Source organism: Dermacentor variabilis, chromosome 3 (genome assembly GCF_050947875.1).
Source record: "Dermacentor variabilis isolate Ectoservices chromosome 3, ASM5094787v1, whole genome shotgun sequence".
Classification (NCBI taxonomy): domain Eukaryota; kingdom Metazoa; phylum Arthropoda; class Arachnida; order Ixodida; family Ixodidae; genus Dermacentor; species Dermacentor variabilis.
Window position 1 is genome coordinate 133,296,029 of NC_134570.1, and position 24,310 is coordinate 133,320,338.

General features: G+C 44.3%; 1 protein-coding gene across 1 annotated transcript in view; it reads right to left on the minus strand.

The window, feature by feature from the left end:
* LOC142576295 (putative oxidoreductase TM_0325) overlaps window positions 1–24,310 on the minus strand; it is a 389,068-nt gene that overhangs the window by 344,991 nt on the left and 19,767 nt on the right. Inside the window, exon 3 of the mRNA XM_075686351.1 lies at window positions 22,084–22,176. Coding sequence (XP_075542466.1) covers window positions 22,084–22,176 — 93 coding nt within the window. The remainder of the gene's footprint in view (window positions 1–22,083; window positions 22,177–24,310) is intronic.

The window sequence follows — 24,310 nt, forward strand, 5'->3', positions numbered from 1 at the left end:
ATCAGTAAAACTGTTATAGTAGCTGTGTTAGTCATTGTCTGTAGGGAAACGTTGAAACAGGAGACAGTTGAACACGCAAATGCTGCGGCAAACTGCGTAGTGCTCTTACTTGATTGAGTTGACACGTACACCATACGGAGCATTCTCTGAAATGAAATAAGCAAAAATGCTGAGAGAACTCAAATCACAATGAACTATTTTTATACTATTAAAACTCCATCTAAAGAAAGCTGATTTGAGGAAGTTCCCGATCTAACGAAGAAATTTCCATTGCCCGGTAAGTACGCATACAGTTCATTGTTGTCTTCAAGCGTAATAACGAAACTAGCTTGCATTAAACCCAGTTTAGCGAAAATATTTTGATATGATCAGTAATAAAAACAGATTTCTTTCTCATTTTGACGCAGACGGGTTTTCTTCGCGCATGCTCTCTAACGCTATCGCGTTTAAAAATCTAGACAACTTAGTCATGGCCCTAGCTTCATTTTGACGAGGCTACATGCTGCACCTATGCACGAAACAACGCACTCAGCAGTCGCTAACACTCTAACGTACCGGATGGCGCTAGGGTTGGTGGTAGTTGGGCCGCCCTCGCGGTCTTTTTACACGCGCAGGCGTGGGTTAGAGGCAAATACAATGTTGCGGCGCCCTTTTGGTGTCGCTACGTTACGGTTTTAGATTTCGAAGCACCAAAAAATTCTTTACTTGATTTTCCGACCTTCTCAATTTAATGAAATAATTAATAAATGTAGAAGCCCATGCGGGTTCCACGAAAAGAAAGCCCCACAGTTGAAGAAACATTCGTCCTGGTCCGGGACCAGGACGAATGTTTCTTCAACTGCAAGGTTTTTCTTTCGTGGAACCCGTATGGGCTTCCTTTGTAGCAATTGCTACGAATGGGTGGATGTCTGAGTTTACCTTTATTACTAATTTCAGATTTCAAAGGACCGAAAAATCTCTTACTCGATTTTCCTACCTTTCCGATTAAACGAAGTAATTCTAGCATTTTCATCACTTTGTAAAATCGAGTCTTAACTATTTTAACACAATCGCACTCACAACACCTAAATCAAAAGTTCTGCGTCTTCAGGAGGAGCTCCGGAAGTTAAAACTGCGGGAGTGCCTATTATCAGAATTCGATAAAAGGAATCTTGAATTACCACAGGTATGAACCGAGGTAACGAAATTGTACGAGTGGTTAAAAAGTGCCTGGGGAAACACATCAACAATAATAGTTATTTGAAGAGGTTGATAATTACACATATTGCAGCAATGAAAGCAAGCATGTTTTCACAGACAACCTAGATTACAGTTGACGATAATGCGCCTAGCATTTGAGCAGTGCAGTGACATACCGTATTCCTGAAGTCGCGTCTATTCAACGTGTATAATGGCCATTATGAGACTTTCGTTGCTTCGGCTATATGCGTCATTCTCCGACATCGCCCAGCTTTGCTTTTGCACTTGTTTGCCAAGGTCGCCCATGGGCATGGCGGAATCACAACGACTGTATTACGCCAGCGTAGTGGCGACGATCGAATGAAAAATAAGTAGTAACGTCAATGGACCAAGAAATTGAGTGTAACAGCGACGGCATGACAGCTATGGTATGTCAATTCCTAAATGATGGCGGTGGTATAACGATGACAGCGGGATGATGACTTGAGGTCTATGAGATGACGACTACTACACGCCGATCATGGTGTGACGGTAATAATATGAGGAGAACTGCATGATAAAGCTGGAAAAAACGACGATAGCGAGACCACGACGGCATGACGACGAGGGTAAGGCAACGCAATGATGATAGGATTCAATGGGATTCAATGATAGGATTCAATGGGATTCAATGACGACATCATGATTTTGAAAGAACGAGGTACAAAAAAGATGTCGATGGATCGACGAAGGCGCTATAACGACAACGATATGACAACGACTGTGCGATGACGATGGCTGATCAATGCGTGGTGAGAGTAAGGTGCCGAAGTTCAAATAACGAGGATGGCACGACCGCGATGGCAACCGATGATATATGATGACTGCATGACGACGGCTGTATGACGACAATGGCATGACAATGCTATGGTGCAGCGACGACTGTGTGACGACGACGCCGTGACGGGGACGGCAGGATGATTCGGATAACAAAGTTAAAATTACGACATTGGCACGGCGATGATGGCACTACGACGGTGGCGTGAGAAAGAATGTATGACCTCTGTATCACGACGATCACGTCACGATGATGGCATGGAGAGAGTCGGCTGATAAACCTGGAATGATGGCGATACAACGACCACGACGGAAATACGACCACGAGGATGTACCTAGGGGCCCAAGCTATTGCACAACTTGCACCACCGGGTCGAAGTAGAAAGCATGACGACCACGGCATTAAAAGAGCTAGACCACAAAGATGGAATGACGACGACTGAATGGCCAGGAAGGCATCGGGACGGCGGTGTGACAACGAATGCATGACGATGATGGCGGGACAACGACGGCATGACGAGAGCCGGATGACAAAACTGCAATGACGATGATGGAACCAGGACCAAGGCATCCCGACCATGAGCACTAACCTATTGGTCCAAGCTGGTAGACACGTTTGGCCACTGCGCCGGCTTGAGAGGATATGCACTGTAGTGGACAGCACTCATACAGCCCCCTCGGTGGAAGAAGAAGAGGCTGGACTAGCGCCATCAGGCATATACGTTCGGCGATGGTAGACAGCCACTTGATCAATAAGTGGCAATTCTCTGTGGGCATTCTTTTCGTACAAGTTGGTGACCCGGACGTGACACCACATCGCAGCTGTATACGTCTACCAAGTTTGTTCTCTACGCCATGAAACCGGCCGCCCAACAACGACGTCCCGAAGAAAGCGGAAGGTCTTCCATCGCCACACTCAAACCTCCCAATTTCTGGCCCTCGGACTGTGAACTCTGGCTAGGCCCCATCGAGGCGCAGTTTCGCCTTTACCGAGTGAGATCTCAGGCGGCCAAGTACGACCATGTCATGGGTGCGCTTAACCCGACCACTGCAGCTTTGATCCGCTACATTTTGCTAGATCCTACACCCATGATCAGTACGATAACCTTAAGTGGGAATTAGTACCGCGCACTACCATAGTCACGACGGATTCACCAGCTCCTCTCATCAGACGAGCTTGGTGACAGAGAACCGACTGAGCAGCTTCGCCGCACAACACAACATGTATGAACAGAAGGTCCACAAAGAATTGCCATTTATTTATAAAGTGGCTGCATCGATGTCATCATCATCATCATCAGCCTGGTTACGCCCACTGCAGGGCAAAGGCCTCTCCCATACTTCTCCAACTACCCCGGTCATGTACTAATTGTGGCCATGTTGACCCTCCAAACTTCCTAATCTCATCTGCCCACCTAACTTTTTGTCGCCCCCTGCTGCGCTTCCCTTCCCTCGGAATCCAGTCCGTAACCCTTAATGACCATGGGTTATCTTCTCTCCTCATTACATGTCCTGCCCATGCCCATTTGTTTTTCTTGATTTCAACTAAGATGTCATTAACGCGCGTTTGTTCCCTCACCCAATCTGCTCTTTTCTTATCCCTTAACGTTACACCTATCATTCTTCTTTCCATAGCTCGTTGCGTCGTCCTCAATTTAAGTAGAACCCTTTTCGTAAGCCTCCACGTTTCTGCCCCGTACGTGAGTACTGGTAAGACACAGCTGTTATACACTTTTCTCTTGGGGGATAATGGCAACCTGCTGTTCATGATCTGCGAATGCCTGCCAAACGTACCCCAGCCCATTCTTATTCTTCTGATTATTTGAATTCATGATCCGGATCAGCAGTCACTAACTATCCTATGTAGATGTATTCCCTTACTACTTCCAGTGCCTCGGTGCCTATCGTAAACTGCTGTTCCCTTCCGAGGCTGTTAAACATTAGTTTTCTACAGATTAATTTTTAGTCCCAATCTTCTGCTCGGCCTCTCCAGGTCAGTGAGCATGCATTGCAGTTGGTCCCCTGAGTTACTAAGCGAGGCAATATCATCAGCGAAGCGCAAGTTACTAAGGTATTCTCCATTTACTCTTAGCCCCAATTCTTCCCAATCCAGATCTCTGAATACCTCCTGTAAAGACGCTGTGAATAGCATTGGACTGATCGTATCTCCCTGCCTCACGCCTTTCTTTACTGGGGTATTGTTGCTTTCTTTATGGAGGACTACAGTGGCTGTGGAGCCGCTATAGATATCTTTCAGTATTTTTACATACGGCTCGTCTACACCCTGATAACGCAATGCGTCCATGACTGCTGAGGTTTCGACTGAATCAAACGCTTTCTCGTAATCAATGAGAGCTATATATAATGGTTGGTTATATTCCGCAATATGATCTATTGTTCAGTAGCCTTTAAGGAATCCTACCTGGTCCTTTGGTTGACGGAAGTCTAAGGTGTTCCTGATTCTATTTGCAATTACCTTAGTAAATACCTTGTAGGCAACGGACAGTAAGCTGATCGATCTATAATTTTTCAAGTCTTTGGCGTCCCGTTTCTTATGGATTAGGTTTATGTAAGCGTTCTTCCAAGATTCCGGTACGCTCGAGGTCATGAGGCATTGTGTATACAGGGTGGCCAGTTTTTCTATAACAATCTGCCCAGCGTCCTTCAACAAATCTGCGGTTACCTGATCCTCCCCAGCTGCCTTCCCCCTTTGCATAGCTCCCAAGGCTTTCCTTACTTCTTCCGGCGTTACTTGTAGGATTTCGAATTCCTATAGACTATTCTCTCTTCCATTATCATCGTGGGTGCCACTCGTACTGTATAAATCTCTATAGAACTCCTCAGCCACTTGGACTATCTCATCCATATTAGTAATGATATTGCCGGCTTTGTCCCTTAACGCATACATCTGATTCTTGCCAATTCCTAGTTTCTTCTTCACTGCTTTTAGGCTTCCTCCGTTCCTGAGAGCATGTTCAATTCTATCCATATTATACTTTCTTATGTCAGCTGTCTTACGTTTGTTGATTAACTTCGAAAGTTCTGCCAGTTCTATTCTAGCTGTAGGGTAAGAGGCTTTCATACATTGGTGTTTCTTGATCAGATCTTCCGTCTCCTGCGATAGCTTACTGTTATCCAGTCTAACGGAGTTACCGCCGACTTGTATTGCACTCTTTAATGATGCCCACAAGATTGTCGTTCATTGCTTCAACACTAAGGTCCTCTTCCTGAGTTAAAGCCGAATACCTGTTCTGTAGCTTGATCTGGAATTCCTCTATTTTCTCTCTTACCGCTAACTCATTCATCGGCTTCTTATGTACCAGTTTCTTCCGTTCCCTCCTCAGGTCTAGGCTAATTCGAGTTCTTACCATTCTGTGGTCACTGCAGCGCACCTTGCTGAGCACGTCTACATCTTGTATGATGCCAGGGTTAGCGCAGAGTATGAAGTCTATTTCATTTCTAGTCTCGCCGTTCGGGCTCCTCCATGTCCACTTTCGGCCATCCCGCTTGCGGAAGAAGGTATTCATTATCCGCATATTATTCTGTTCCGCAAACTCTACTAATAACTCTCCTTTGCTATTCCTAGTGCCTATGCCATATTCCCCCACTGCCTTGTCTCCAGCCTGCTTCTTACCCACCTTGGCATTGAAATCGCCCATCAGTATAGTGGATTTTGTTCTCACTCTACCCATCGCCGATTCCACGTCTTCATAGAAGCTTTCGACTTCCTGGTCATCATGACTGGATGTAGGGGCGTGGACCTGTACAACCTTCATTTTGTACCTCTTATTAAGTTTCACAACAAGACATGCCACCCTCTCGTTAATGCTATAGAATTCCGGTATATTACCAGCTGTGTTCTTATTAATCAGGAATCCGACTCCTAGTTCTCGTCTCTCCGCTAAGCCCCGGTAGCACAGGACGTGCCCGCTTGTTAGCACTGTATATGCTTCTTTTGGCCTCCTAACTTCACTGAGCCCTATTATATCCCATTTACTGCCCTCTAATTCTCTCAATAGCACTGCTAGACTCGCCTCACTAGATAACGTTCTAGCGTTAAACATTGTCAGGTTCATATTCCAATGGCGGCCTGTCCAATGGCATTGATGTCGCGGATACCATTGTCGAGCCTATGTGCCTGATGGCGGCAGTCCACTCTCTTCTTCCACGGAGGGGGCTCTATGACTACTGTCCACTACAATTTAGATAGATAGATAGATAGATAGATAGATAGATAGATAGATAGATAGATAGATAGATAGATAGATAGATAGATAGATAGATAGATAGATAGATAGATAGATAGATAGATAGATAGATAAGCTGAAAACGTCTGATGTAGGCAGCGCATGATGTAGGCAAAGTAGTACTTGTTGCTGATATGAAAAATCTAAAGGCCATTAAATCAACAAATTGTGGACAAATATTTTGATGAAACATTGTCGTTCAAGAACTTGGTTTACATTTTTGTACATATGCAATGGCCAGGAAAAAATTTCCATGACGCCTTCCTTTGTTCCAAAGTATTGCGCAAGAGAAGCTGTCACCGGTAGTGTATTTTGAGTAATTGCACCGAACTTATACTCTCAACATCAACAGGGAGAATATTTAAAGAATATATTAAGAGGGCGATGCAAATGAAAGTGAGCCAATGCGAATACATGACTAGCGGGGTACTTTATTTAAATGTAGCCTCAATGAGCGCTTAGACATTTACCCCACAGACTAACGTGTCGCGTGATTCCGGCACTACAAAGCTCCTCGGTTTGCTGCTTAAAAAAGTCTGTAACTGAATCTTTGACGTCATCTTCCGACACGAGTTCCGGTTCCTGTGAGCTATTTCTTCAAATGCTGCAAAATGCAGAAGTCCCAAGGCGACAAGCCTGGGCTGTTTAGCGAATGTTGCAGCGTGTCCCACTTGAACTTTGCCAGTTTTGTGTTAAGCACATTAGCAACGTGGGGATGGGCATTTTTGTGGAGCAAGATGAACCAATCCGCCAATTTTCCGCGTCATTTGTTCCAGATTGTGGCACGCAGCCAATCCGGCATTTCACATTATCGGAAACGGTTGAAAGTCACGGCATGTTTAGCAATTCGATCAGTAATGGCCCCTGACAATGGCAAAAGAAAGTCAACACTTTTCCGGCTGAAATGATCACCTTTGCTTTCTTTGGGGGTAGTGAATTTGAATTTTTTCAATGTAAGGTGTTTCATGCGCGCAGTAGTGGCACCATGATTCGTCCCCAATCACAATTGTAGAAAAGAAGTCGCCACACTGATTGTGATACAGGATGAGATGACCCAAGGCAGCGCCGAATCTCTTCGTCTCCTGGTGGTGGTTGAAAACGTTGAAAGTGGTTGAAAACAATCAACCGTACCATTATTGCGTGGGTGGGGTGGCTCACATTCATTTGACTGGCCTTCGTGCATTAGAAACGTAAAGTTACAATGGAATGTACAAAGGCCAAGGTAAAGCTTGATAAAGGGCAAAAGAGTGTCACTGAAAACAAAGTTCACTGCACGTATACACAATACTTCACAACAACAAAAAAAATAGAGCTAGGTCGCTAAAAAAAAAAGTCACAATATATACTCAGTCGAAAAGGCAAGTAATCATGTTGCGGAATCACAGATGCACAGATCACAGAATGCTAAGGCCCGCTCCCCCCCCCCCCTCCCTCCACTCGCCCTGGTAATCACGCGCGACAGAAGGCGGCGCGCTTCCTTCCCGCTTTTCTCTCCTGCGCACAGAAGAATGAGCCACCATCATCGGCTCAGCCATGCAACCTCCCACCTCCCAACGCTTTCACTCGCACATGCAGCATGCCGCGTGCGGTACGATGTTATCGCCCTTGGACGGCGACGGCGACGGCAGAAATGTGCGTGGAGTGTCCACATAAATGCTACCGCAATAATATAATACGAGCATCCGGCAAGTGAAGCGAGCGTCGCGTAGCCCATTATTTACGCCAAAAGAAGGAGTAAGAAAATAGAACATTCACCATGCCACAATTCGCTGCGCCGCAACAATGTCTTCACTTTATTTTTTGTTCAGCGGTGGCACCGAAACGAAAAAAAACGTGAAGCAAAGCATGTTGACCTCAGTCAAATGCCTACTTTGGGCACTTAACAATGGAATATCAAAGAAAACGTGAGACGCTTGGTTCACAGAGAACCATACGCATACTGCTCGGTAACCTGCACCGGGGAGACAAGACTTGCCAGGGAGGTTGAGCTCAAGCGAGCGCGTTGCGACCCGTCGAGTACCCACAGTAATGGCGGCGAGCGACCATTGTTTGTTTTACTCGTCTGCTAGCCAGACAGTGTCCAAAACTCTGCCATGCGAAAATTCATTCGGCCAGATTAAAACGAACGCGCACCGAAGTGCGGCGCGTGGTGGTCCGGGCAACACGATAAAAATTGCATGCCCTTTGGCTGGCTCTCGCAGCCCGCAGGTAGGGAGAACAAAATAATTGAAGAGGTTCAAGGTGTTGTCATGAATAAAAGTCAAAGTAGAAAAATAAATAAGAACGCAGTTACCTTTGCTGGCTTTAGTGTCTCCCCATAGATGCTTTGGCGCAGGTGAAAAAAAAGGTTGATATCCTTTTCTGTTCACAAATGAACCACCAGAACGCTTCGTCTCATCCGACCTCGCTGCGTGCTTTGTCAACTTGTCTGATAGTATGTTGAACTGGCTTATCTCGTTATATGGTCTGATTTAGGACTTTAAAAATGTAGAGGCGCCTTTGGAGTCATATCTTTGTAAGAGCATTAAAACCACAGTTATGGAATTCAAAAGAAATCCCGCTACAGTTTTTACCTGTGGGACCTCTTTCTGTATGACTTCTACTGCATATATGTACAACTAATGAGTGAAGCAATAAACTTGAAATTTGAAAAAGAAAGAAGATAACAGACTACGGGCAGTCCCGCAGAAAAAGAACATGACTTTCGAAATGTCAATTTACCCTACGCATCAGAAGTTTATAGGAAGTTTATACCCATAAACTTTCGAAATCGAAACCCATGCGCTCCTCAGATTCCGTGGCCCACGCGAAATGCCACGACGAGCCCTCTCGCCATCGAAGCGCCTTGAAACTTTGTGCTTGGATGGGGCGCCTTGCGCTATGTGATTGCTGGGGCGTGGTTGTTGCCACGAAATGCAGCCATAGTTCGCTATGATCGCCCCAATATGTCCTTTCGAGCGTAGAAAAGAGATTCTAAACGAAATCCGAAATGTTTCCTGGTGACGGGCGCTGTTCCGGGGGGGGGGGGGAGGGGAAGGGGGCGGCTTACGCCCCATAAGCACCCCCCCCCCCCCCCCCAGCTACGCCCCTGTCCGCAAACAGTCGCTGTCAGAATGCTGGCATGGTGAAGAACGGCAGCAGCTCTGAGCAATTTCGCCTTTGCGCGGCCTCTCGTTTTAACACGAACTAGGCACGCAAGATTGCAGCGCACAAGAAGCCCTCAGCTTCTTGGGCAGGCTAGGCAATGTACTCCACCGCAGATTACCTACAAGATAGGTCGCGCGTGGCCGGGCACAGCCGCGTCATGCGCCCCGCCGCCGGCGCACAAACGGTGACACGTGCTACCCAGCCACCCTAAATATACGTTCTATAAATGTACAGTAAACAGATTGAGTACACTAAGATAATGGCGAGTTCAAAAGCTTGAAATTAAGTGCATTTATTTTTAATTCGACAACATGTAGAACATAACATACAGAGACGCACATTGATGACGCACATCAGGGCACGGACTCGCACCATCTGCATGTTTTTCTCCCCTGACAGGGTGAATCGGCCAGCAGCTTTCGCTGGGCAGAATGAAGAATGTGAGATGGCGTATAGAAATAGTCCCTTGCGGATACTCAACGTGTTCACCACTAGTTCTCAGAAACTTTGCCCTCTCGCTCACTACACGTGATCTGGTGTGCTTGTCACAGCAGCTACAGCGCACTCACCTAGTGCAGCACATTGGGTCAGGTGGTCCAGAGCTACTTTGGAGACAGCGTAAGGCACATTGTTGGGAACCTGCCAGCAGAAGTGAGAGATATGTCGTTTGCTCAAAGACATGATGATGATTATTAGCTGCAGCTGCCGTAGTATTAATTGTTTTACTTGGCGGAATAGTAGAAACAACAGCTGTGCTGTTACCTCGACCATTAAAAAAAAGACAAAAAAGTCACAGCTACGTCGACTCATCTTTTTCAGACGCTGACCACCTTTTTGTGAAAGCTAGTCATCAAACCGAGGTCAACGCTGACTTATAAAATGGAGGACTTCTATGCTGCTTGAAGTCAGTGGCAGGTACGTATGTTTCTCCGTATCTACGCAATGCAATCGTAGATTTCACGCGACAGAGAAAAAAATTCTTTACTTACATTCATGTAGATGTGTCGCCGGCTTTCTGATAGATCATTGTTTAAAACATCATCGCTAAAATCGCCGTGACGGCGCCTGCAGTAAATGTTCATCTAAAGGACGTGCATCGCACTTTGAACGAGTGTGCTCAATGAAAGACGCGGCACGGAACCGCACGGCCGCTGCTCAGATTGTCAGCCTCTCAACTGCTGAAGTGACTAGCACAGGAGTGGACACGGGGCACAAAAGGGCGACAAAGACAAGCGCAACTTCCATGGAATACCATGGAATACCAGCCTGGAATACCAACTAGCGTTGTCTCACACCCCGCATCTCAACTTCCGAATCTATGCAGCATCCTCAAGAGCAATGCAATCCTCTTACTTAACGCCCATACCCCAACTACACAGATATACACATTCCAGCTTTACATACAACCCTGTAGCGCCAGCCCGAAGACCCGAACCCATATCGCAGCGCCGAAAACGCAAGTAGGCGTACGTACGGCGCTACGGTCGAGAACACTTTTTAGTAACAACGTTTCCACCGCGTCCACTTTTCGCGCCTTTGCCGAACAATGGTGGGTATTTGGGGGAAAAAGAGGAGAAGGGGAGAGAGCGAAGCCTCCCTAGAGAGCGCGAAGAATTGGTGCTATACGAGAAGTGCATGCCATGGGGTTTAAAGGTAGCGCGAGCGACAGGAAGAAAGCAGAGACGCCCTACACTGCGCTGCATACGCCGCCTCTGCTTTCTTCCTGTCTCTCGCGCTGTTTTTACCGCCTTCGTCATGAACCAGCCAGCCCAATTCAGCACACTCCTGCACTGCATACCGTGTAAGTTTCGTGCTTTACCCGTGCGACGAAGGTTAGACATCTCCAGGCGCCACAGCACTTTCAACAAGCACTGCACTCTACTATAAGCATTCGGGATGTCCGGTTTCTTTTTTTCTCGCATTACTTTCATAGACAATGTGCACCAGACGGGATCATGCCTCACTCTGTAAACAAGCCTTTTGTTGCCTAACTCCACGGTACTTCTCGTGTTTTCATTTTATAAATTTCAAACATTCCATATTCAACGGTCGTTCTTCTTGAATTCTCGTATGCAATTCAATTCGGAAATCTTGCTTTCGGAAACTCTTATTTATTATTAAACTGCTGTCCTTACTGAGTATGGATCGCCAAAACGAAACGCGGGAACGAGCGACTGCAGGAATGGGTACGTCGAATCGCCGCAACACGTAGCACACTCTTCCGTTAACACTGCTTAAGATGACCGCCTTTATGAGTGCAGCTGTTGTAGCTGTGCACACTTCAACTTGATTCATATTCATGTAAAATGACTTCGTTTCTCGCTCACATTTGCAGAGAGTGCGTTTCTTTCCACTGTGACAAAACGTGCGCATGCGCCTTCTCTACAAGTCGATAAAACTGTACAACATATCACCATATCATCATCATCATCATCATCATCATCATCATCATCCTGGTTACGCCCACTGCAGGGCAAAGGCGTCTCCCATACTTCTCCAACTACCCCGGTCATGTGCTAATTGCGGCCATGTTGTCCCTGCAAACTTTGTAATCTCATCCGCCCACCTAACTTTTTGTCGCCCCCTGCTGCGCTTCCCTTCCCTCGGAATCCAGTCCGTAACCCTTAATGACCATGAGTTATCTTCCCTCCTCATTACGTCTGCTGCCCATGCCCATTTCTTTTTCTTGATTTCAACTAAGATATCATTAATTCGCCTTTGTTCCCTCACCCATCTGCTCTTTTCTTATCCCTTAACGTTACACCCAACATTCTTCTTTCCATAGCTCGTTGCGTCGTCCTCAATTTGAGTAGAACCCTTTTCGTAAGCCTCCAGGTTTCTGCCCCGTAGGTTAGTACTGGTAAGACACAGCTGTTATACACTTTTCTCTTGAGGGATAATGGCTGCCTGCTGTTCATTATCTGAGAATGGCTGCCAAACGCACCGCAGCCCATTCTTATTCTTCTGATTATTTCAGTCTCATGATCCGGATCCGCAGTCACTACCTGCCCGAAGCAGATGTATTCCCTTACCACTTCCAGTGTCTCGCTACCTATCGTAAATTGCGGTCCTATTCCGAGACTGTTAAACATTACTTTAGTTTTCTGCAGATTAGTCTTTAGACCCACTCTTCTGCTTTGTCTCTCCAGATCAGTGAGCATGCATTGCAATTGGTCCCCTGAGTTACTAAGCAAGGCAATATCATCAGCAAATCGCAAGTTACTAAGCTATTCTCATTAACTCTTATCCCCAATTCTTCCCAATTCAGGTCTCTGAATACCTCCTGTAAACACGCTGTGAATATCATAAGAGAAATCGTATCTCCCTGCCTGACGGCTTTCTTTATAGGGATATTGTTGCTTTCTTTATGGAGGACTACGGTGGCTGTGGAGCCGCTATAGATATCTTTCAGTATTTTTACATACGGCTCGTCTACACCCTGATCCCGCAATACCTCCATGACTGCTGAGGTTTCGACTGAATCAAACGCTTTCTCGTAATCAATGAAAGCTATATATAAAGGTTGGTTCTATTCCGCACATTTTTCTATCACCTGATTGATAGTGTGAATATGGTCTATTGTTGAGTAGCCTTTACGGAATCCTGCCTTGTCCTTTGGTTGACGGAAGTCTAAGGTGTTCCTGATTCTATTTGCAATTACGTTAGTAAATACTTTGTAGGCAACGGACAGTAAGCTGAACGGTCTATAATTTTTCAAGTCTTCGGCGTCCCCTTTCTTATGAATTAGGATTATTTTAGCGTTTTTTCCAAGATTCCGGTACGCTCGAAGTCATGAGGCAATGCGTATACTGGGTAGCCAGTTTCTCTAGAACTATCTGCCCACCATCCTTCAACAAATCTGCTGTTACCTGATCCTCCCTGGCTGCCTTCCCCCTTTGCATTGCTCCCAAGGCTTTCCTTACTTCTTCCGGCGTTACTTGTAGGATTTCGAATTCCTCTAGACTATTCTCTCTTCGATTATCATAGTGGGTGTCACTCCTACTGTATAAATCTCCATAGAACTCCTCAGCCACTTGAACTATCTCATCCATATTAGTAATGATATTGCAGACTTTGTCCCTTAGCGCGTACTTCTGATTCTTGCCAATTCCTAGTTTCTGCTTCACTGCTTTTAGGCTTCCTCCGTTCCTGAGAGTTTGTTCAATTCTATCCATATTATACTTCCTTATGTCAGCTGCCTTACCCTTGTTGATTAACTTCGAAAGTTCTGCCAGTTCTATTCTAGCTGTAGGGTAAGAGGCTTTCATACATTGGCGTTTCTTGATCAGATCTTTCGTCTCCTGCGATAGCTTACTGTTATCCAGTCTAACGGAGTTACCGCCGACTTGTATAGCACACTCGTTAATGATGCCCACAAGATTGTCGTTCATTGCTTCAACACTAAAGTCCTCTTCCTGAGTTAAAGCCGAATACCTGTTCTGTAGCTTGATCTGGAATTCCTCTATTTTCTCTCTTACCGCTAACTCATTCATCGGCTTCTTATGTACCAGCTTTTCCGTTCCCTCTTCAGGTGTAGGCTAATTCGAGTTCTTACCATCCTACGGTCACTGGAGCGCACCTTGCTGAGTACGTTCACCTTTTGTATGATGCCAGGGTTAGCGCAGAGTATGAGGTCTATTTCATTTCTAGTCTCGCCGTTCGGGCTCCTCCATGTCCACTTTCGGCTATCCCGCTTACGGAAGAAGGTATTCATTATCCGCATATTATTCTGTTCCACAAACTCTACTAATAACTCTCCCTTGCTATTCCTAGTGCCTATGCCATATTCTCCCACTGCCTTGTCTCCAGCCTGCTTCTTGCCTACCTTGGCATTGAAGTCGCCCATCAGTATAGTGTATTTTGCTTTGGCTTTACCGATCGCCGATTCCACGTCTTCATAGAAGTTTTCGACTTCCTGGTCATCATGACTGGATGTAGGGGCGTAGACCTGTACAACCTCCTATATCACCATATACCACAGCATAAAGCTTGCTATGCTGAATCAGTTCGTGAACAGGATCAGGGTTGCGAACAGCTTGGCGAACCGTTATAAATTTTTATTTACCCGAGCCGGAATTGGGCCTTCATTTACAAAAGAACTTACCCTAAAATTGATTGTAAGAAAACAATCAAACTAATCCTAATGCTGAACATAATATGAGCGAAGATAGCTGCCAATGGCGTAGATCACTTAGGAACAAGAAGCTTTGTAAGTTATTCACCTGGACTGCAAGGAAACTGGGCCGCGTTCAAGCCGAACGGAAAAGGTGTTTTTTTTCCGGTTCGACATCCCAATCAATGTGATTGTGATAATTTTATACTATGGCAGACACTCGAGACGGCAATTTTTTTTTAAGAAGCAGGTGGTGCATATCTTAACGCCAAATTAGCCGTTTGGGATTGTTGCCGCGTGTTGATGATAGTGAATTGCACACTATGGTAAATCCCACAATGGGTCATTGGCCAAGAAGCGCGTCTTCGTGTTGATGAGGATTAATATTTCTAACAATGGCACATGCCCATAAGGGGCAATCGGCCAAGAAGCGGGCGACATACTTGTAGAAAAAACAAGAATACATGAATAACTACAAGTCGATGTGAAATTTCTAACATTGCGTCGCATGGTGTGCGATAGTACATGCACTCGACAGTTTCTTTTGTGCCAGAGACGCACAAATAAAGAGAGGAAATTCGCAGCATTTCATTAGCTCCTTAAGCGAAGTTTCACTTCACATAGGTTCGAACATGTGCGTTGAATGCAGTAGTGTAGGCACACTACTGTACCTAGACTTGCAGAATCAATCAACTATTCCAAAACTAAAATTTTCTAGGAGCCCATAAGGGTTCATTCGCAGTCACTCCAAGTAGCTAAGAAGATGAGCAATGGCTCGAGATTGAACTTGCTTCATGAAGGTGTGTGTACGATTTACTCGAAACTTAAAACCCACCTCCTGGACCGATGTGTCAAAGACTGCATGGATGGGTGATAAACCGCCCACTACTATAAAAGAGCTGGCAAAGACTTTGTCGTATTTTACGGGTGGCAATGCTGCTATACAAGATGAATTAAAGGGGGACATTACCAGATTTATCGAAAGAAAAGAGCCAACTTTCAGGCAGTCGGTTAGCTTCGCGAATCAACAATTTAAGAAATTCACTTGGGAAGTTAGCCAAACATAAAAAGAACTTGCCGTGGTAAGTGTGAAAATTAGTAAGTTTAAAGCCACCAACGTCCCCTTACTAACAAAAATGAGGAAATAAACAGGAGCTTACTGCTCCAAAACAATTTTATACAAAGATTAATTTAGAAATAATGGAAATTCCTCCTACCCCCTACGAAAAATTACACTACAACAACTAGCGCTTCAGTTAGGCTTCTAGACAGGTGAGAACCTGATTTCCCCAATAAAATAGAGAGCCACTTTTTAAAAATTTTATGTGAAAGAATCAGATGTTGACGTTGCGCGCGCCATGTCCTTTCAAAAAATATTTCAGCACATAATGTCATCACTCATAACGTCATTGTAAGGTTACTTTGTTTTGGCGAACTCTGAGAAATTATGCTTTGCAGACTGCTAAACAGCAACGCTGAGTACGACAGTCTTGATGCTAACAGGTGTTGTAAAGATGAAGCCACCAAAGAGCCGGTAATGCACTTGAATACTCAGTAGCAATATTTAGAAGCCAGGGCACATAATGCACGTATGCTTCAGGTCACGTATGCTGAAGGTCTCGCTATAGTAAATTTTTGGTTACCTATGATTTACTGTTGCCTTACTAGTAATAGCATCCACTTTTACTGAGGTGGACAACCTATAGCTACAACCGGATAACTTTTCAGTGTCGCAACAGACTTCGCAGCATTAAGGATTGACACGAGGGGTAAGCGTCGTAGTCGCCGACTTGCCCGATGAATTGGACTATGCAGAAGCACAGCGTTGGTGTTCCGGCCAACTTGATGTGCAGACTACGTCCTTAGCCAGTACATCCGCCAATATTGTCCCGTAGTTAGATGGAAAAAAGGTGCATTTTTTTAAATGATGTTCTCATCTGGCGATGGCTCGTGGGCCCCCGGAAAACAAAACGTAGCACTGTTTCTTTTTCATACGTTATGCGCTGCCTCATGATACCACATGGCAAGATCGTATTCACAGCTGACCGGCGCGTCTTGGTTGCGTATGGCATTAGACAGGAAACTAGTCACCCTGGGTTATCGGTCCATATATTTTGTACGTCCTCTTTTGAGCTGTACAAAACAGTTTCATCGCTTAGCTGATTGATTAATTCACTTGCTGATTTATGTATTTATTTACTTAACAGGGGCACAGCACCCAGCAACTGCTCAGAATGAATGTGATGATTGCATGTATTTAGTTATTGTATTGTTCGGTATGACCGCTTGGGAAGCTCCAAAATACATTACATGAGAAATGAGAGTTGGCGCTCCGAATGTCCCAACGAATAAGCATCTGAAGGCGTGTTTTTTGTCGTAAATGCACAATACGGTATGTGGGCGGTAGCCCTCTTACTATTTGACGTTATAAATGCTCGATTGAGAATCCTAAAAGCTCTAGGAGCTCGTAAAGCACGCTTATCACGCTGAGCACCTTCAACTACGGCCCAGCACAGTCGTCCGCTTCAAAGACGGTTAATGAAGTCACTGCCATGGGTGGCAATGTTGCTTAAAGCTGTAGTAGCGTGATACGAAGGGTACAAGGCCTATAAAGGTCGAAGAACACAGTGGTGTGATAATATTTGATATTACACTCACCGATATCAACGACATAACGCTAGAAATGTTGACGATGCTACCTGAAATATATGTAAAGAAACGAGAAAATTCATCAAATACTGACAACTTAAAAGACAATGCGAGTCTTTGACGGGGTACATCATTCCTTTTAGTGCTGATCATGGTCAACTCACAACAAGAAACACAATTGTGGCCAAATGAGAGATTACCGCGCCACATTCGCACCAGCTTTGGCGGTGCGAACAAAAGCATTGCATTCGCAGTCGTAAAGAACATGTATTCCAGTATTAGGTATCAAGCATTACATAGATATAATAGGCTGACGAAAGAAACAGCTAACGCTTTAATGCGCACTCTCGTGCCTAGGACATGGCCTTGTGCACAGCGAAGAATGTCGCAGAGCGATAGCACCCGATGGAATATAATTATACCTTTAGTTTGACGCAAGTAAGGCACAGCGTTTTTAATCATGCAGAGCGGACCAAGGAAGTTCGTCTGCCATGCTCTGTTGAAGTCTTCCGCTGAGGCACTTTGAATGGATCCTCCAAAGGCAATTCCAGCATTGTTAACCTGTAACAGAAAGAACGCAGCAAAATAGAAACAATATAACGTCAGAGTCGCTATGTCTTATTGTCCCTACAAATATACCCCCATGAGAGTATAAGATCTCACTTCAAAGTGGTCATCCTCCCGCCTGATTCTTTAATATATTGGCGTAATGACCCAATATTGTAACACGTATTTCGGCGAATACCGTTCACACGTTCAATCAGATAAAATGTGTACAGCGACAATCTCGGTGACACGACACCAAAACAAATAACTATATTCTGTAATCTGGCTTTGCAGCTTTCTACTTCATCATTCTTGTCACAGTATCTTTCTTTGTTGCTTGACATTGACGTTAATAAAGATGTAATGTAGGCTTTGTTGCCTTTCCTTTCAAAACTAACACCTTCTTTATTTCTTTACCCATACGTATAGGCTCTGCACACCATCCACGTCTGGTGGCGGGGCACGTCTCAAAACCTGCGTGGCGAGAGGCGTAATAGAGGCGGTTATTTACCTTTAGTTGGGTTACTTGTGTGAAGTTGTGACGTTAGTGTCACAACTTCACACAACTGGGACATTACTCAGCCTAGCCAGCCCTCGGATATTATTGGGACCCAAGAATGAAGTAACCATCCAAAACGCACGCTTTTGGTATTTGACGCCCTTACCATGCAGGTGAATGGCCACTTCCAGGGAAAAGCCATCAAACCACTTCAGAAATCAGCAATGCACAGGAAACCCAGTGTAAGGAAAAATGTTCTTTCAGTCGACGGTAAGCAACAGATAGCTGCCAAAAAAACGCATAGTTTTCTTTGCAGTTTCGAGGACATGTGATGCGTATGATAAACAGTTGAAGAAGAAATTTTACTTGAGGTACTGGTTTGACAAGACGGCTTGTTTATGCCAGGAGGAAGGCACTTGTCGAAACTTCCCCTCCACAAACATAATTTCTTGGACCACCATCGATCATTTGAAGCCTCTCTTCAAATCTTCCTGTGAGAGCCTGTCTATCCTGGACCTCGGGCTGGTAACGATTTCTCCGGGTCATGCATACTGATAATTCGGCATATGCAAAACAACGATTCCAGATAAAGAACACAGCATTTTAAGGTAATAAGGTAGTCCGGGGAATGAGTTATAAGCACTTCACTGATCTGGAAAACGAAAGGGAAAAAGTAAATAAGTTCAAGCCTGGAGTGATGCAACTATTCACTCAACCTTCCTAGGTTTCATCTCCTATCGACCTTCGCTTAAAAGTTCGCGTGCCATTCTATCCGACCAACATGTATTTCCATTCGCTCGTGCCAAAGATGTCACCTCAATTGAAAGAACTCCTCGCCTCCATCGCCAGGAACCCGTGTTTTACTTCACTCAAGACTGCCACTTTGAGCATGATTTACTCCCAATCCACTCTGTGACGCCGTAAAAGTCCTGACAGTGATCTCATTAACTAAATAAGTACACGGTTAGAACGTCTGCTGTGAGACACATGCTCAGGGCAGTGCACACTGTAAACTTGATGTTGATGATCCTCTGTGTCGGCAATTGAATTGGCGGCAGTTCTTGGAAGGCAAGGCGCGGCTACAGCAAGAAAACAGCCTAATTCCTCCGCTCGCGTTGGCCATTCAATTGTGCACACGAGAGACGACGGGTTATCAGATACCTAATAGAAGCAACTAATGACGTTGCACTGCTTATCTTTGACTGCATACATGTCCTTGCCAATTGTGAGCGACCATATGGGAAATCTGTTACCTGAAAGATTTTTTTTTCTGCTTGGTTTTTAGCTTATGTTTGGTTTTTTATGTTTGGTTATGTTTGGTTAGCTTGGTTTTAGCTTATGGGTGGTTTTTAGCTTATGCGCATTTTTAAAGCATTGCCCGTTGCAGACACCGATATTTTGGTCCTTCTGCTGAATTGCTGAATGAGGTGTGCATTACTTCAACGATAAGTAAAAAAAGCATATTCAGCTATTTACAAGATGTCATTGAATAAGTTTTAATTAGCTACTTTGCCGCCCATATTGTGATTTATTAATTGTAGCCTTTGTGTTTGCAAGGCGTACCCACATGGAAGAGATTCTCAGGGTAAACTAGATTCTAGAAATTCATTTAAATTGTGCGACAAACATACATTCGCGTTTCATTCTTTTTTTCGTGCCTCAATGCATAAAACAGCGCTTTGTGTAAGTGCAATTCGAGCAGAAGTGGTTATGTACCGTACTTTTGACGGCGCATGCATTAGTCGTCCCAAGTGAATATGCTTGCATACTCACCAGATACAGTTCGAAAATAGCAATACGTGCTGTTTTTGTTCAGCATAAAAATTTAGTTTGCGTCATTTTGTTTATTAGCCGACTATGCATATCCAGTTTTCGTGCAAACGATGTTGTTCCTTTGGTGTCATCCATCTGAAGGATTAGAATTATTCTGTTACTCACTCGCAAGCTAGAGAAGCTATGTCAGGTCTATATATTACCTCGTATATGGCATCGCAATCAGTTTCGTATATTATAGTTGCTTACATTGTTTGACCGGTATGCGGACTTTATAAAACCTCACAAGGCCACCGCAGCCGAAAGTCGATGACTCCGCGAATCAGCTCCTATGCCAAGCACCCTTCGCATGGCTGGCAGCCACAGACGACCAAATTATATTTAACTAATAAAAGATCAACACTAGTCTTCGCTTGAAAAAAACTGTTTCTTGCTGGGTAGCTAGCTGGCCATGAACTAGGCCAAACTGTTCAGGACGCTCCGATTGATGTAACTCGCATAATAAAAGCTTAGCACATTATGTTCTCCTAACAGTACCATCAAGGCATAATTTTAATCACGATAGCAGAGATACTGGGCTTACACCCCAGTAATGAGAGGATTTTGTTCTTACTATATTTACGTTAGCGATGCGTTCGAGTGTGATGGTACGCAGCGTTAGCGAGATACTACCATTTCTATCTAATCACCGCTTAGTGCACTAAAATTACCATTAAGTGCAGTAAGTACCCAAGGGCAGGCGGGCTAAGTTTGCTTCATGTTTATTTCTATAACAAAAATAATGAATTTTAGAGTTTGCTGAGACTGCCGTTCGTGTGACGTATTAAAACCATTCTATGATCTAGGAGTGTAAGGTCACAATGGAAGATGATTTTCTTGTTTTGTTTTCTCGCACACAATACGACCTTCCGCTGTGAAGAAATGGTAAAGCGCGCATAGTAGAACTGTGGGGTTCCGGGATCCAATGGATATATTTAACTAACGTAATTACTTCTTGACGTGAAATGTGTTGCAAGTCGTTAAGAGAGGGTCGCTTGCTTAAACCACTTGGAAGAAAAGCATACTTTTATCGTTTATGTATGTGGAGCCATTCTCCCCGGTCATTAAGTGAGAGGGATACGCAACCCCTTAGATTACAGCGAAACGTGTCCTCTCCAAAGGGTTATACGCAAGCGCTGAGTTTTCAGGGAAGCAGAGGAGTTGCTACCATCTGCTCGTGTGGCAGGCTCGAACGGCGCAGGCTAGAACGGGAGCCGCTAGTAGGAAGGTCCTTTATTTGCACTAGAGCTCATTCACCCTCTGCAAAACAAACGTGTTCACTACTAATAGGAAGCGAGCACGGCTGCTACATGACACTGTAAAATACTCAGTAGCTGTAACATAAGTTAGGCACTAACGTTTTACTAATGCGCAAATTAATGGACATTCTTACGTAATTGGTTACGTCGTTTTTGTACTCTAGTGGGCCCTTACACATTTTGCAGGATGCACAGGATGCTTTCCATAAGGCGCTGCGAATACATTCTTGATAAAGCGACAAAAATTTCTTTTTTCTTTCGGAATGTGATGTTGCAGGCATAGCCTAGGGCTGTGCTAACATATGCGCAGCCGGTTAAAGGATAGGTGTCACATTATGTAGCGACGTACACATAAACTTCTCAATCACATATGCACATTCCCATTATCAAGGATTCAGTAGTAGTAACGAATCATTCGTCAACTTTGCTCTCATGACAAAATTTACCGCTGACTAGGGGGTCATGGTTGACATTTTGCCAGAGAAACTGCACTAAAGCTCAGTCAAATAGTAGCAGTTGATTTTCAGTATTATTCATGACTGCTTCATTTCCGTCCTGTTTTTACCGCTCAGCCATAATGTCAAATCCTAATTGAACGCTGTATTTTAACCCCAGATTGCGTAGTTCATGTTGTGTAGGCTCTTGCTTCTGTTCCCAAGGTTCATCAAACGTTCATCCGAAGATTCCTAATGGGAAGGAACTCTTCCTTTAGCGTAGCTGTTCAATTGTTTTTGTGTTCTTCCGACGTGATACCAGCTACTTAACGATGACATGCGTTAAAGCCTTTATTAGTCGTTCACGGAGCCTTGAACTTACGAGAATATCAATTTTGCCGAAGTGCTTCGCTGTCTTCTGCACCACATTCTCGACATCCTTTTCCACCGCTACGTCACCAGGCACGACAAGAACCTGGAAAGCATTAGGCAGCAATGTACCAATGAAGTACACAAGGTGTAACAAGGAGTGAGCTAAATAGCTGAACGCTCGCACTGTGACTCCGACAAGTACCAGAATATAAATGACGAGGTGGATTATAGAAAGAACAGTGCCGGACAATCATGAACAAAATGTTTAGTAACATGTAGATGTGTAATCTTATCAGAAGAAATCGAAAAAGGGACTTGTGTAAGGCTGCAGCCAATGTTCTCGCGAGGCGATCTGTATCATGAGCCGTCTTGTCGAAATGTTGCCTCGAGACATTAGACATGCATTTTGCAGCCACTGTTAATCGTTTGTGCCCTGTAGGTCTTTCCTGTGAATTTCGATGTAATATGACGGTATAAATTTTAGTAACTTACTGCAAGAAAAACAGATGGTTTCACATTTATTTAGCTAGAGTGACTCACGAAACTCGTTCCCCCTACACAAAGTTGCGTGCTAAGAATAAGGAGCATTTTGGCGATGCACCACTAGAAAAGTTTATAGAGCGTTGGGATTTTTGGTCTACATGTGGCCATGTGCTTAGAGCCAAACGTGAATTATGCTCTCAATTTTATATTCTTCCCAGTTCAATTCTGCCTTTTAAGACCTCGCAATATTCATGGGCAGGAGTAATTAAAACAAAAGAGTGGTTCACAGGAAGATAAGGGACTTGAAGTCATCAGCACTGGTAGCTCAAAGAGTGTAACTAAAGTTATTGTTTCGACAAGAAACCATGTCTTCGGGTGGGCAACGGTTACTTTATTTGAAATTACTTTCTTCGAAAGGAAAGCATTGCTTGGGCTTGTGAAAGCACTTCCGCTCACCGAAGCGTTCCCTCTGGTGAGAGCCTTTGTTCAACAACTCTTCACAATTCAGAGAAACTAAAACTTTTTCACCGACAGAGTTGTCCTGGGAATATCGGTTAATTAAAAAGGTACACACTTTATTATCATTTAGTCTGTACATTCCGGAAGTCAACTAAATATATAAACTTTCAAAATGGCAGAATTTTAAAGTTGTACCTCTTATTTGGTGCGAAATCTTAGGAGAGTGAAATGTTAGTACGGAGCGGTCACTCAAGTAAACTAAGTCTTCCGATGTCGCAAGTTTGTCATGAAAAACTAGTTTTACAAATGTCAGCATAGGATACATAATGGGTATAATGGGTACCTAAAGGGTACATAATGGGCATAATGATCCGTACCAACTAGCTGGCACCCAAACCCTTCTGGGTATAGACAATTGCACCGCGAAAAGAATACTGCCTTTTTTCGCTCTAATCAATCACCATAGGCAACAGACGTCTGCATGTATTCTGGCCAATAAAACAATTCCTAATTATTACCAAAACAACACTTTCCACGCACTAGCGACAGACGAGCCGGTATGTCTATAGTAAAGTTACATATGACACAGCATATACAGCTGCATTTATGGCAGGGAAAGAGTCTGCTTTTTCTGTTTGTTTTTTGGGCTTTCACGTTCTAATGCAACAAAGTGGTCATGATTAGAGTTACGTGTTTTCTCTTTTAAGCAAAACAGAAACAAAAACATCCACAAGTAATTTCTTGACGGTTTGATTTGATCTGAAAAAAAAACGCCTACGTAATACGTAATACGGATACGTAATACTAAGACGGCGATGTTTAACAATAATTCTTCAGCAGACTATAACAGCTGACTTAGGGGCAGTAATCTCATATACTACACCTCTAGAACCAAGTTTTCAAGGCTAATTTTCGCCACTTTCGGCGCAAATTTACAATCAAAATCTATGCTTAAATCGTGAACTGCATGCTCTATCATATCACTATAAATTCTGGTCTTTTCATTTGCACCAACATGTCATGACGCATTATAGACAGTTGGCGATCCATTTAAGGGCAATTGATCTATTATACTGTCAATAATTCAGTACAGCGGTGTATCAAGTAGGAGTTGATTTTTGTGCTTTACTCAGTCATTGGCACGATCACTCAGTGATGAGCTCCATTGCTGATGTTTCGAGTCTTCAGACTTGCCAGACGATCATTACTGCACCAGGACAGTGCCATGCCAGCACACGTGCTATGCCACTAATACTAAATACAGTCGCAGACTGTTGGAAGCGATCTTGCCACGG